Source organism: Quercus suber, unplaced genomic scaffold (genome assembly GCF_002906115.3).
Source record: "Quercus suber isolate HL8 unplaced genomic scaffold, Cork oak 2.0 scaffold_41, whole genome shotgun sequence".
Classification (NCBI taxonomy): domain Eukaryota; kingdom Viridiplantae; phylum Streptophyta; class Magnoliopsida; order Fagales; family Fagaceae; genus Quercus; species Quercus suber.
The window spans coordinates 263,108-277,761 of record NW_027069506.1 but is presented as its reverse complement, the minus strand read 5'-3'; the positions used below and the strand labels follow the sequence as shown (position 1 = coordinate 277,761).

The following is a 14,654-nucleotide window of genomic DNA, read 5'->3' as shown; positions in this document are numbered from 1 at the left end:
GTAACTCAAACAAAAATCAAACCAAAACTATAATAGGGAGAGAGATTACTTGTGATGGAAAACTCGTAAAATTAACACTTAAACATACTAACCCAAAAAAAAAGTTATAAAAAATACAATGATTCATCAACCTAAAGTAGAATTGCAAGAAAGAATAAAAAATAGAGAGAGAGAGAGAGAGAGAGAGAGAGAGAGAGAGAGATTTGTAAAAAATAAGCAGAAACTCATCCAGGGACCTAACCACTGTAGAGACACAAATTGTTCATATTGCGCTGCCATGACGACCTTTTGAGGAAGAATTCTTTTCTTGGGGTGCTGAAGCTGAAGCAGCCTTTAATCAGTTGAAATTAGCTATAGCCAGCCCACCTGTTTTGGCCTTACCTGATTTTACTAAGACCTTCACTGTCGAGTGTGATGCTTCTGGCAGTGGCATTGGTGCTGTTTTGATGCAGGAGCACCATCCCATTGCCTTTCACAGCCAAGTCCTTAAGGGTAGTGCTCTAGCAATGTCCACTTATGAAAAGGAATTTCTTGCCTTAATTTCTGCAGTAAAGAAATGGAGGCCTTATCTTGTGGGAAGACCTTTTGTCATCAAAACGGATCAACAAAGTCTCAAGTACTTGCTGCATCAAAGGATTGGTACTCCTCTCCACAGAAATGGCTGTCCAAATTGTTGGGATATGCTTTTGTGGTTGAATATAAAAGGGGGTCTGAGAATGTAGTGGCAGATGGCTTTGTCTAGACGAGGAGAGGGGACAGAGCATGAGGTTCATGAGGTTCCACAGATGTCAGAATGATCTTGAAGGTACTGTTTTTTAACCTTGATGGATACTGATCAAATTAATGAAGAGTTGGACAAGGCTGATGCGCCTTACCTTCTCTCTCTGGTGCCTTATATATAATTTCTTTTCCTACTCCAACTTGGGTGGCTGAGCTGAAGGCAAGTTATGAGACAGATGCAGCCATTCAAGCTATCTTGTCTACGTTTAAGGAGAGTGGTAATCCCCTAAAGGGTTTCTTTAGTGGACGGTTTGTTGTTCTTTAAAGGCAAGGTATATTTGGGTCCTAATAGTTCTTTAAAGTCATCCATTTTGCACCATGTTCACAATGGGCCCTTGGGTGGGTCATTCAGGATATGTGAAAGACTTTGTATAGGGTTAAAACAAGATTTTTATTGGCCTGGTATGAAGAAGGACTTAAAGCAATACATCAAGGAGTGTGATGTGTGTCAACGGGTCCAAGCATGAGAATTGTAAACCAGCTGGTTTACTCCAGCCCCTACCTATTCCTTCCAAGCCATGGTTGTCTGTGAGTATGGATTTCATTGAGGGACTGCCTAAATCTCACTTGAAGTCTGTCATACTGGTGGTGGTGGATAGGTTGACTAAGTATGTTCACCTCATGGCTTTATCCCATCCTTACACTGCCTCCAAAGTTGCTTCTGTTTACATGCAATTTGTGTTAAACTTCATGGTATGCCTGCTTCTGTAGTAAGTGACAGGGACCCATTTTTACTTCTCATTTTTGGAAGGAACTAATGAAGTTTCAAGGGGTAGAATTGGCTATGTCATCAGCTTACCATCCCAAACAGATGGCCAAACGGGTGGTCAATAGAAGCTTAGAGCAGTATTTGAGAGCCTTTGCAGCATCTAAACCTACTGCTTGGGTAGAGTGGCTGCCTTGGCTGAGTTCTGGTTTAACACCACTTCCATTCCTCAACCAAATGACTCCCTTTGAAGCAGTATATGGGTATCCTCCTCCTAGGCTCTTGGATTACATCCCTGGTACCACTTTGGTCGAATCTGTGGATGATCATTTGCAAAGTAGGCAGCAGGTCATATCCTTACTTAAACAAAACTTAGTACTGGCTCAGGAGAGAATGAAGCTTCAAGCTGACAAGCACCGGGTAGAGAGGAGTTTTTCAGAAGGTGATTGGGTCTATTTGAGATTGCAAACTCATAGGCAGAGGTCTTTGAAGTCTGCTGCTCTTGGAAAGCTTTCTCCCAAGTTCTATGGGCCCTTTCAAGTGCTGCACAGGTTGGAGAAGTTGCCTACAAGCTGGCCTTCCACCTGAGTCCCTTAATTCACCCTGTTTTCCATGTCTCTTGTCTGAAGGCTAAGATAGGACAACATATCACTCCTATTTCTCATTGCCTCTGTCTCACCTGAAGGAATTCCTGTGCTTGAACCTGAGGCAGTCTTGAAGAGCAGGTCAATTCAGCTGAGACGCAGGACCATCACTCAGGTTCTGATTAATTGGCAAGGCTGTACTACTGATGATGCCACTTGGAAGATTTATATCAGCCCAGCAAAGATTTCCTCACCTTGTGGGCAACGGTGCTTTAAAAGGGGAAGTATTGATACATGGCTGAGTTGGGAGGCACGTGAAGGCTGAATGAGTTGAATAAGGAGGCAGTGATGAAGTGTTGATTTAGTTAGGCAGTTACACAGACAGTTATCAAATAATGTTAGTTGCTTAGTTGCTCATTTACATATTCTGTCAGTTGCTTACCGTTAAGGAGGGATAATCAAGCATTAGGGAATTAGTTACACCAATTGGTTGCACCATTGCTCCAATGATTTGGGGGATAAAAGGGACTGATCTGTAATGGTTTTGGGATTATGAAATAACAGAATTCTTGATTTCTTAGACTCTGTTTCTTCCCTTTCTCATCAATTTCCTTTTCTTTCTCTCTCTTGGAAGTTGACTGACTTGAATTCAGTTAATTCCTTTTAGGATCTTATCACTTTGATTGCATATGTTAATTAATTGACCAAGCCTTACCTAATAACAACTCATCCTTTATGAATAATGAAAATATTTGGATCTATGAATGCTTTAATTTTGTTTTAGAATATTCGTTGGTGTGTTTGAGAAACAAACATTGAAACACACCTGTCGTATTAGGTTGCAAAGTACAGTTAACGCTACAGTGTTAAAATCTTCAAGTCATGAGCTAACTACGTGATCACTATTGTACAAGTGTATTCTAAGATAGTTAGTAATTGACTTTCTGTTAGTTTCTTGGCTAGATTAGTTAGTTTGTTATTTTCCACCTCTTTGTATTAGAGTATATAAATAGAGGATTAGTTGAAATTATTCACTCTTTTTAATTCAATTAGTCAATTAGCTTTGAGCTTTTGTACTAGCCTTATCACACTAATTTATCATGTTAGAAATCATTACATCCAAACTTAAGCCATTACAAAAACAGAGGATTAGTTGTAACTATTCATTCTTTTCAGTCCAAAATCTTTAACAAGACAATGCTAATAATATAATCAAACATATTGTAGACATGTAAATTTGTTGGTGAAATATCTTTTAATGATGCAAAGTTTTTTTTTTTTTTTTTTATAATTTTTTAAATTTTATTTTATTTTATAAATAAAGATAAAAATGAATGCAATAACCATTCATTTAAAGATTAAAAAAAAAAAAATAATAATAGGATTGAGAAGCTACTACCTTCATGAAGCATTTTGAATTACTATCAGATGTAGTGCAACTTTGGAGAATCCATAAGTATACCACTATTAATTGTCAATTACAGTTGTTGTTTATGTTATCATTGTTATGTGTTGAACTGAAGTAATGAATTTATATACTTGGCCTAAATTGAACATGACCGTGCCAAATTTTGAGATGCATATCCTTTTTTTTTTATTCAAGATGCATATCCTTTTGAGTTATCAAATATGCCTAGACCATATGAGTTTCTAAGTTTTCATTTTTTTTTTCCCTTTGGTTGAGACTATGAGCTCCTTTCCAAAGTATTATTAGATAATTGTAAATTGAAAGTTTCATAATTATTTTCCTTTTTTTTATATATATATTTTAATTTCTTACATCTTATAATGTGGTTGATGTGGTATGGCTGGCCTCATATTACACTATAAAAAAAAATGCAAGTATATTTTCAGTTATTGAATAATTAATGTTTTGTTGTAGGTTATTGAATTATTTCAGTCTCATATTATCAACGTAAGCTGTTTTCAAAGCCTACTTTAAGTTGATGAATTTTATGATTTTTAAAACTTTACTTTAGATTGATGTGATTTAGTTTTGTATTTTAATGATGGTATTTTTTTTCTTTGATTTAATAGATGTCATCTTATTACATTATAAAGATAGTTTATAAGAATATATCATTATTATATTATATAGAATGACTTGAATAATTTGATGTTTATTATTATATCTTATATTTTTACTCTTTTTGTTCTTATCTTATTTTTTACAAATCTCTCTCTCTNTATCAAAGTGCCCTTCAGATCTAGAACTATGTCCTCGGCCAGGACATATTTCAACCATAACCAAACCCCAATCTCTCAAAGCTATTAGGGATATCTTGCGCCCATATCGGGTTTCAATACTTGTAAAAAACTTGCCACCATAGGTAATCGTATAGAAATTCCGATAGCATGGGTGATCTACTCTAGTAATTTTGATTGCTTAATGAAGGTAGTAGCTTCTCTACTATAGAAATTTGATACATACACAGATTTCTCATCCCACGATCACAAAGGAAAGCTGCTATAGTATTGAAAACTCTAATCGAATTACCTTAGGTATTCAGAACAAAAGAGGCAGCGATAAAATGTAAAAAGGGAATAAAAAATATCAAGCAAAAGAATAGAGCACAAAACAAACTGGGATTTAGATATACCTCAATTGAATCATCCAACTTCTGTTAGTATTTATATATTGTGAGGAGAGAAGGAAGGAAGACAAAGAGACTGCCATTAGAAGGTGGGGAAGGGAAAGAAACTAAATTTGCATGAGAAACAAAAGGCAAGAGAAAGGGGAAGGAGCAAAATTTGACACAGTCTATATATAAAGTTGAGGTAAGCGTGGTTTTCAACAAATTAAAAGGGAAGGAAATACAGAAACCTGTAACCATGATTTTCAAAGGGTTTTCTATTGAAAAGGCTTGGATTTGAGTTTTATGGTGGAATTAAATTTATAACAAGTGGTCTAGTGGAATTAAATTTCTACGAAGTGGACTTCATGGTGGAGATAAGTTGGGATTTATTTTAATTTTATTAGTATTTTAAAATTGATAAAAACTATTTTAAAATTGAAGGAAAATTTTAGGAAAGATGATGGGAATGACATGGCTACTGGCTCAACGTGAGTGTATCAATATTAAATGCTACGCTTCAGTTTTTAGTATTATATAGATGCAAAACCATTTAATATGTGTTCTCTAGTAGTTTCAAAGGGCTCTTTACTCTTTAGTTTCATTTTTTCAAAATAATTTATTTGAATTCAAGAAAACAGAAAACTAAGTGAAAACACACTACAAAACATGTTTCATAAATTTTTCATTATCTTTTCACTATATTTAAAATATCAAGTACAAGGATCAATTAATACATAATCTCTACAATTTGATCAATCACCTGAACATTTTAAATCCTACATATCCATTGCTTGTAGTCAAGGAACAAAAGATTATCAAAGATGTACAGTCTACTTGTCTTTCTTAATACTTAGAGGTGAGGGTTTACAATATAGTCCATCAAATTATGAGAGATTTTGGGCTCATTGAAATTCACCAACTCATTACACACCATACACCCTATAAAAGAAAGGATTGTGTATAATAAGGAGCTTTCATACAAAAAAAAATAATAATAAAAAATGAAATTTATTAGTGTTCTTATCAAAAGGTCAAGAGCAACTATTATAGAGCAAACCCGATAGATTTTAAATCATCTTATCGTGTGTGTATGTATATATATATATATATATATGTACATACTTTTTTATAAAGAAACTTTGATTCAAATTTTTTTTTTTAAAAGTACGGTTCTCACTCAAGCGACAAGAATAGGATGACAAACTCAGTAGTCCACCTCATATTCGCATAACGCGCGGTGTGTTGTGACAGACATAGAACCAAACAAACACAGTGACAAGGTTGAGTTAAAAACACCATCAAAGAGCTGACTTCCCATTAACAAATCAATTGGCCATGCAAATTGAGTCAAAAACTCTTTCTTCTTTCTTCTTCTTTTTTTCTTTCCCCTCTTTCTTTCTCCCACTAATATAAGAAATCAATTTTCCACACGGTTTGTGCAACTACTAAACAATAAAATTTGAAAGGAAAGCCAATGCCATCAAAATTGGTGAGCCGTGTCATTTTTGCATGGTTGCTTCTTTAGAAAGCAATATGCTGTAACTTACTAATCATACAACAAGCAAATAAGTCATGTTGTTTTCCGTGTTGGACAGGGAGGGTTTGGAATAGGGATTTTACAATTTGTGCCAGCCTCCTCATTGTGTGCAAAATGATAGGGTGAATATATATATATATATATATATTTTCAAGATTTGAACAGTTCTAGTTTCAATCTGCACCAAAGTTTAAAAAAAAAAAAATTTATTTTCTTCCCTCTTTTATTTTTTTATCTAAATTTAAAATTTAATAATTATGGTAATTTTTAATGGGTATTTTTTTAGTCAAAAAAAAATAATGGGTATTTATTATGGTTATGTTTGTATGTAGAATTATATAAGTAGGGTCTATTTGGATACCGCTTATTGCTGAAAACTAAAAATGGTATAACAAAATAATTTTTAAATGTGTGAATAATGCCATAGGACCCATTTTTAATGTTTATTTTGCTAAAAAAAGATGTTTACGGGTCTCATAAACAGTGCACGAGACCCATTAAAAAAAAAACATACTGTTGGGAAGTGCAAAACACACTTCCCAAATTCACACGTAGTATATATCTACTATTTAAATAAAATGTGGTTGGTAAGATTTTAATTGACTTTTTAATTATAGAATGGAATTTAAAATCAATTAAAAATATATAATAGAATTGATTTTTTTTTTTTTTATAAAAAACGACTAAATATATATGGGTATTTTGGGAGTTTTAGTGAACATTCATCAAAGTTAATTTCATTCCCTTCAATTCTTTCCAATTTTAGGAGAAATGAAAATTTTGAGCCTTGAGTTTTCAAGTGAAAATGAAGGAATGAGTGTTCTCTCCTACTAATTCCATTTTCTCTCACTTAAAACATGAGAATGATCTTTCCATCAACTCCATTAACCTTCCCCTGTGGATGGCAATTTTGCCCCGCCTTGCTTGACCCGCCCCTCCCTGCTTCACCTCACAAGGGTTTTCCCTTCCCACAAAGGTGGTGGGGTAGGAGTGGAGAGAGATTTTAGTCCCACACCACGGGGCAGGATGAGGATGGGTTTAGACTTTTTAGACACAACATGGCCCACCCCACATTGATAAGGTTAAATTGTAAAATTTTCATATCTTAAATCTCTACGATTTAAACAAACATATCATGAGCTTATTTTATTCTACCCAACAAGGATTTCTACCCCTCTTTCTTTTCTCTAGCAAGGTTGGAAATAAGGTATCAATTTTAACATTTTCTTTTGTCTTCATTATAAACAAATTTATATACTATTGAATCATTAATTTTGTATTATGAGTTTTTTGTGCTGTGATATTGTCTTGTTAAACACTTAAATAATATTATTCAATTTTTGCTAAAAATTAGTTTGATTTAATGGGATAAATTTATTGTTAATTTCAAGTATATTTTTTTTAACGAAACAAGTTTTATTAAAAACAATTGCAATAGTTGTGGGCAAATTAACAAGATATAGAGTTTTACGGAGTGGGACGAGGTTTCGCAGGACCCCAAGGGGCGGGGATGGGGCAGGAATATTTTCCTCGTCATTCGGGGTGAGGCGGGGGGAGATGGGGTACGACGAAACCATGCGGGGCAGGGGCAAAAACCCTATCCTTTGGACTCACCCCGCCCCATTGCCATCCCTACACTCCCCCCGCCCCCCTGTTCAAAGAGTAGGTGGGTCCCGTGCACAGTGCACGAGACCCACTGGCAGGTTTGTGTCCCATGTGAATGCGCTTCTATTTAAAAAATAAAAATAAAATAAAATAAAATAAAAAAAGAGAGAAGGAAACGTGAAACGCAAAACGCTGAAACATTTTAAGCTATCCAAACTCTCATTTAGGGTATATTTGATACACTAAATGATTACATTAGGGATAGTATAATTATTCAATGTAATAAAATTCCAATTATTTTTTTTGAGAACCCCCTTAGTGGATATTGGTTTTTACATTGCCTTGAAGTCTGTTTGTTTCAATGTTAACATTTTGTTTTTTTTTTTTTTTAATTTCAAAAAAGTATTATCTAAAATACTATCTCATTTCCCATGTTTGGTAGCACTTTAAAAATGAGTTAGAAAACCATCTCTTAACTTCCTTTGTTTAATTTCATATGAGATAAAGTTATTTTCCTTACTTAGTTTTATGTGAGATAGAGTTGTTTTTAGAAATTTTTAGTGGAAGAGAATTCCATCTCATGCCAAGCTAAATAAGAGAAATTAAGATATTGCTTCCTTTTTACTCATTTTTTTATGGTACTACAAACACAAGAAAATGAAGATAACTATCTTCACATTAGGCTTTCCATATCTTCACATTAGGTTTTCCATTGAAAAAGAAGGAAAGTTTAGTTTTCTTTTTACGTTCATGATGAAGACTTCATTAGGTAAATTATTTCTAACACTCCATTTGGGAGGAGATATAAAATTATTCTTTTAGAATATTCTTTCTATTCTATTGTTTGTTTGGGAGGGGGGAGGGGGGCGGGGGGAGTGTAGGGATNTTTTTAATTAAAAAAAATATTAACTTTTTTTGATAATTTTTTTTAAATTTTTATAAAATATTTTTAAAAATAAATAAATAATACATGCATATATTACCGGAAAGTAAAAAACTACTAGAAGTGACAAGTTTGGTTTAAAAAAAAAAAAAAAGAGAGAAAAGTTTACCTGGTGGCCAAAGCAAATACCCAGAATAGTTTTCTTCATGGAATCCAATTTCTTGAGGAGATTCAATAGCTTGCAGATCCAAACGTCATTGCCATGAGCATCATTGCAGCTTCCAGTGATGACAAACCCATCGAACAGTCCGATCTCATCGTCCTTAGGAAACTCACCAGAGGCAACACGATACACGTCCCATGTCTCACCTTCCTCAGCCAGCATTCTCACAAACACACCAAAATAACCTCCGTACACTTTCTTCACATAGTCAGAGTCCTCAGCACATAGAAGAATAGCGAATCTTTTGCCACCCATTGCCATATTTTTCTTTCTCTCTCTCTCTCTCTCTTTTCTCACACACAAGCAACACTCACTCTCCAAAAAAAATGTGAGTCTCTCTGTCTCAAATCTCTCAATCCCTCTATTGGGTTTTACAGAGACACACTTTTAGAGAGAGAGAGAGGGGGAGAGGAAGAGAGAAAGAGAGGCTGTTCTTTCTTCTCTAGGCCTTTTGGGATGTGTGTGTGTGTTTTTTTTCTATGGGTTCAGACAAACAACATATGAAGCTGTTTATAAAGAGGTTGGGTTTTAGAATTAGAGGTAGTGTTTGGCTACAGAATTTGCCATCGTTATACCAAATTTGCCCCTTTTTTAAAACTGTCACTATTTTTAATTTTCATTGGTTGGCTAAACTGTTCTCGTAAAGTAAACTCCCATTATAAACAACAAAACCAAAAAAAAAAAACAGTAACACTATATGAATCTGACCTGTTTAATGACCCGATTAAGAATTGCAAATGAATCTACGTCAAGTTCCACACAAGTCTGCCTTTTCGATCAACTACGTCTACGCATATAGCTTCCGACTTTCTTAGTAGGGAACCAAAATGTGTGCTGTGCAAGCAAAGACCCAATAACGTAGGAGTGGAGGAGAAAGCTAAGGTAATGAAAATAGTCCTTATAGTTATTAAGACCCCAAAAAAAAAAAAAAAATCACAATAATTTTATACTATTCCCAAATTTATTTAAATTTCAGGTTATGATGGGTTTATGTGTGGTAAGTTTATTTTATTTTATTTTTAATTTTTAATACGGGTATTAATTTTTAGTTCCATATCTTTTACAATAATTTTTTTTTTCATATTTAAGGTCTGTTTGGATACGCTTATTTTGCTGAAAACTGAAAACTGAAAATACTGTAGTAAAATAATTTTTAAATGTGTGAATAGTGCTTTGAAACTTATTTTTACTTAAAATTTTGGCAAAAAGAGATGTTTGTGGGTCCCGTGAATAGCACACGAGACCCACTGATTGTGCTATTCTAGTAAAATGAGTGGATGTTCAAAGAGTAGTGGGTCCCGTGCACAGTGCAAAAAAAAATTTCTAACATAATTTAATAATGTATGCATTAGTAAAACCCTTCTTCCCTTCTTTGTATGGAAAAATTGAATTTATTATATAGGTTTTTTTTATAAATATTTGGTGTAATTGCCTTCACAATTAGTTTAGCTGTCTTTTTCAAATGGTTTTATGGTGCTTATTTTCTCAATTTGGAATTTTGGGAAAAATGTGAGTGATTGTTATGGATTTTTGAGTTTTCAAGGAAAAAGATAGTTCCCATCGGTTTTTGGTGTCCACGTTTAGAAACACTCGAGATTAGTGCGATCCACCTTCCACCATGTAAGTTGCACTAACAAGCGGTGAGATTGGCACATTACGCGTACCCACGTTGTCGTTTTAGAAAACCCCTTACTCTTACAACACCATTGTCCTTCTCAAACTCAAAGATCTCTTTATTTGGCAAAAATAAATAGTAAATATGTACTAGAAAAAGAATATTTGCTTAAAAAGAATATCTTTCTAAAAAGGTCAAAAAAATATAATAATAATATTATTATATTATTATTAATAGTTACTATTTGAGTTAGGATTAAAAACCATTAAAAAAAACAAAAACCATTGGAGAAGGGAGAAGCTGTATGTAGACTGCAGCTGGAAATATGAATAAATTACTCCCAACTTGTACATTTGACTTCGAAAGGGCATTATGGTAAAAAGGAGACTGCTGATGTTGTGGAGTAGTCAATTTGTCAAAAGTAAAATGAATGCAATCTTTTACTTTGACTCATGGAAATAAATAATACTACTAGGTTTTTCTGAGTTAGTGGATATATAGCAAACTATTAATGGTCACTTCTAAATGTCACGGGGAGAATATCTATTTCATAGTATAAATTTAGTATTGAAATGTATGAGGAATTTAAGATTGAATATCTATCACCACATCATTCTCAAACAAAAAAAAATCTATCACCACATTTAGAATTCAATTTGATTCATTATTATTTCCATTCATCTCCTCTTTACTGTCTAGGATTTTTTTTTTTTTTTTTGGCATATATATAGTAAATCATTCCAATGAGCAATAACTTTCTTGAAATAACTTTTTGGTGCCAGTTAATTCAAATGATAAAATTCTTATCTTTAAATCAATTTCCATTCATCTCCTCTTTACTGTCTAGGATTTTTTTTTTTTTTTTTGGCATATATATAGTAAATCATTCCAATGAGCAATAACTTTCTTGAAATAACTTTTTGGTGCCAGTTAATTCAAATGATAAAATTCTTATCTTTAAATCAAGAGATTTGAAGTTCGATCTCTATTTACACCAAAAAAATTAATTAATTTCTGATAATAAAAAATTATTATCATGAACAGACATCATAGCTTAAAACTATCTCTTAAAAACTTTCTTGGAATATTTTTTTTTTTTTACAAAATGTTTTCACACTTTGGTATGTTATCATTAATAACATAGGTAAAAAGTCATGACAAATATCTCATAAAACAATCATGGTAAATATGACTGGACTATTATTATTCTTCAAATAAAGAAAAGAAGAAAAAGTTTCTATCCGGGATCGTTAGGCCGTCATGTTTCTTAGTTTTGTCCTTGCATAGTTAGCATGGTCCTGAAATGGCTACTTTATTATAAATGTCACTGATGCAATTAAGATTCTTTATTGCCTTTAGTGATTTACCAATTAAAAGTAGTGAAAAATATTAAAAGATAAATTATTAAATAATAAATAATAAAATGATATGAGAATTTATAAATACCCCTATTAAAAATATTGTTAAAAAAAAAAAAACGATGTCTCTGTAACATTAATCAAAAAAATATACTATAAATAATAAAAATTTTAATAAATTAGGAAGGAATAGAATAGTAAATGGGCCGCTGTGTTTGTTAATTCTGACTGCGCGTGGCCCAGAATTGGTCACTTTAGATGAAACTGAAAAAGTCATAAGCTGGTTCATTAATTAAGTGTGGTCCATCAAACAGTAGTTTACGTATGAATGGTTCGTAACCGTACAATAACCTCTGTTAAAGTGTTCTGATCGCTTGGTCCCTCTCTCTGATTTGGAAGACGCACGATTCAAAATGTTTATTCAATCTTTGCTATTTTTTATTTACTTAAAAATATATATATATATATATATATATGACTTATTTACTTTACCAAAAAAAAAAAAGACTTATTTATCTTTATACGGCTGAGAATAAACCCAACTTCGTGGTTTCATTTGGAGGTTGATGAATGTGACATTTTGTTTTTAGCTGCACAAGACAATGTGACATGATGATTTTTTTTTTATTTTTTTTGGCTGAATGCACATGACATGATGATTAGTAGGCTGATATGTTACGTGTACATTATCCTTGCACCCAATTAATGGGGTTACTACCTCACATATTTTGGGACCTCCAACAAGTAGCGTGAGTTATAAAAAACCATTGAAACCCAAAAATCCCAACATTAATTTTGGAGCTTGGGTGGTTCTAGCTAGTGAATTTAATTGTACCAGTAATTGCCACATTAAAAAAATATATATTTGACTATAGAATTTGGGTGTACAAATTGAGTAATTGACAATCTTATCAAACTTCCAACCCCTATTTTTGGTTTTTGCTTTAATGCTTTTCTAAAATCTTTAAATATTAGTTCAATGCCATTATTTGTGCTAGGTGGGCTTTGCTAGCATGCTATTGGATAAGCTTCCACCTAAAACGGTTGGTGGGTTATGAAAAAAAATTAGCTTATCAATAAAAATATTTGGCATGTATTGAGAAAAAATAAATCAAATAATTGACATGAAACCATAATGCTTGGTCGAAAATAGAGTTGAACAAAATGCGAAACTATAAAATGCATGTGCAATGCTCCTAATGTGGACAAAGAGGATATCTATACTCTACCCCATACAGGCCCATCCCCATTCATGGCTGTCACAAGTCACAGTCCGTCTCTTCAAGAAAAAAAAACGTGGTGGCATTTCACCATTATTAAAAATTTTGTCTAATGTGTGAGTGTAGGTAGCTAGCCACTTTAGTCCTTTGATTTAGCCATTGCCATCTTTGCTTCTTGACTGATAATGGTACATAAACGTCCCATATTGGATTATCCAAAAGAGAAACGTCCTGTTTTGTCCCCCATTGTTGTTGTCCTACGAAAAAGATGTGTGACATAACATGACCTAGTTTATCTTACTTTTTAATTTCCAATGTGAAAAAACATTGCTTTTGTTGGATGATGTTTGCTCATTTCATAGCTTTACGCAGAGTCTTTTTTGTAGCGTAGTCCATACTGGTTCCCACTTTGCTCAAAGTGCATACAATGCTTTCCAACACGCATTGTCGACTACACTATTACATGGTCAAATTTCAAATTTCAAATTCTGATTTTTCGGGTTCTTTTGACGACAATGAGCCTAATGTTTTGAACATCTAAATAAACTAGAAAGTTTTCTATCCTGTGTGGCTTTTGTTCAGATAAAATAGAATTAAGGAAAAAAAAAAAAAAACATATGTGATTTGTTAGAGGACCTCAAAAAATTTGGGACTAAGACCTTGTTGTTGTTGTTATTCAGATACTAGCGCGTGCATTAGGAGGAAAGACAGGCAGGAATGTGGCAGGCTGGGACATTGGAGTTAGAGCCATCCATTTATCATCATCATCATCAAATCACTTTTCGTCTTTGAAAATTCCAGCAACTCTATCTGTTATTGAATGCCATCGTGATGAGGTATTTTTCTTGTGAAAGAAACTTGGTAACATGGTCATTACATAAACAAAATTTTGATGTTAATTTGATCATGTTTCAACTTGTTCTAACTTATTGTATACTAGGTCCGTGAACTACCTCCTAAGGCTGAGGTCATTGCATGGTCTGAAAAAACTGGGATTGAGATGTTTAAGTATGGAAACCATATTATGGGCATCCAAGGTCACCCTGAGTACACCAAAGACATTCTTCTGCACCTTATTGACCGCCTTCTCAATCGTGATTTGATCGTGGTATGTCCTCCATCCGATCAATCTCTCTTATCATTTCCCAATTGAATGATCCAAAATATTTTGCATGAATTAACCTCATGAATTAATAATATGTATGTGCAGGAGTCTTATGCTAAGGAGATGAAAGAAAAGTTGGGGACTTGTGAGCCAGATAGAGAGGCATTGAGGAAACTTTGCATTAGCTTTCTCAAGGGTGGATTATGATGATGAAGTACTCCAAATATTTAGTAATAATATAAAATGAAAGTGTAAATATGAAGTTTATTCAGAAGTAGACGGAAAAGATTAAGAGAAGTGAGTTATTAGGCAATGAGCTAGCAAGAAATAGGTGTCATTAGGAGGCAGGTTTAGCTGTGTTTCTATTGGCATTTTAAGATTGTGTAACTCCTATTATATAGAGGAATTGGCAAGACTTCAATCAAAGTCAATAAAATTACAAAGGTTCTGACTTTTGCCCAA

General features: G+C 33.4%; 2 protein-coding genes across 2 annotated transcripts; one reads left to right on the top strand and one right to left on the bottom strand.

Annotated features, from left to right (window-relative positions):
- Positions 1–2,079: 2,079 nt before the first annotated feature.
- Positions 2,080–9,155, bottom strand: LOC136066620 (gamma-glutamyl peptidase 5-like). Its single transcript, XM_065771263.1, has 2 exons — positions 8,841–9,155; positions 2,080–2,199 (listed from the first exon to the last, which is right to left on the bottom strand). Exons 1-2 carry the CDS (start codon positions 9,153–9,155, stop codon positions 2,080–2,082), a joined length of 435 nt encoding a protein of 144 aa, XP_065627335.1.
- A 4,117-nt stretch (positions 9,156–13,272) lies between these two features.
- Positions 13,273–14,654, top strand: LOC112037074 (gamma-glutamyl peptidase 5). Its single transcript, XM_065771262.1, has 4 exons — positions 13,273–13,357; positions 13,745–13,923; positions 14,028–14,195; positions 14,298–14,654. The coding sequence occupies exons 1-4, from the start codon at positions 13,273–13,275 to the stop codon at positions 14,397–14,399; spliced, it is 534 nt and encodes a 177-aa protein (XP_065627334.1). The 3' UTR covers positions 14,400–14,654.

Bases quoted from the DNA above. Each gene is read 5' to 3' on its own strand.
- LOC112037074 (XM_065771262.1), top strand. From the start codon at position 13,273: ATGGTACATAAACGTCCCATATTGGATTATCCAAAAGAGAAACGTCCT. The intron at 13,358-13,744 runs GTGTGACATAAC...TTTGGGACTAAG, and splicing joins TGTTGTCCTACGAAAAAGAT to ACCTTGTTGTTGTTGTTATT. The intron at 14,196-14,297 runs GTATGTCCTCCA...ATGTATGTGCAG, and splicing joins TCAATCGTGATTTGATCGTG to GAGTCTTATGCTAAGGAGAT.
- LOC136066620 (XM_065771263.1), bottom strand. From the start codon at position 9,155: ATGGCAATGGGTGGCAAAAGATTCGCTATTCTTCTATGTGCTGAGGAC. The intron at 2,200-8,840 runs GTAAACTTTTCT...CTGCTCTTCAAG, and splicing joins GTATTTGCTTTGGCCACCAG to ACTGCCTCAGGTTCAAGCAC.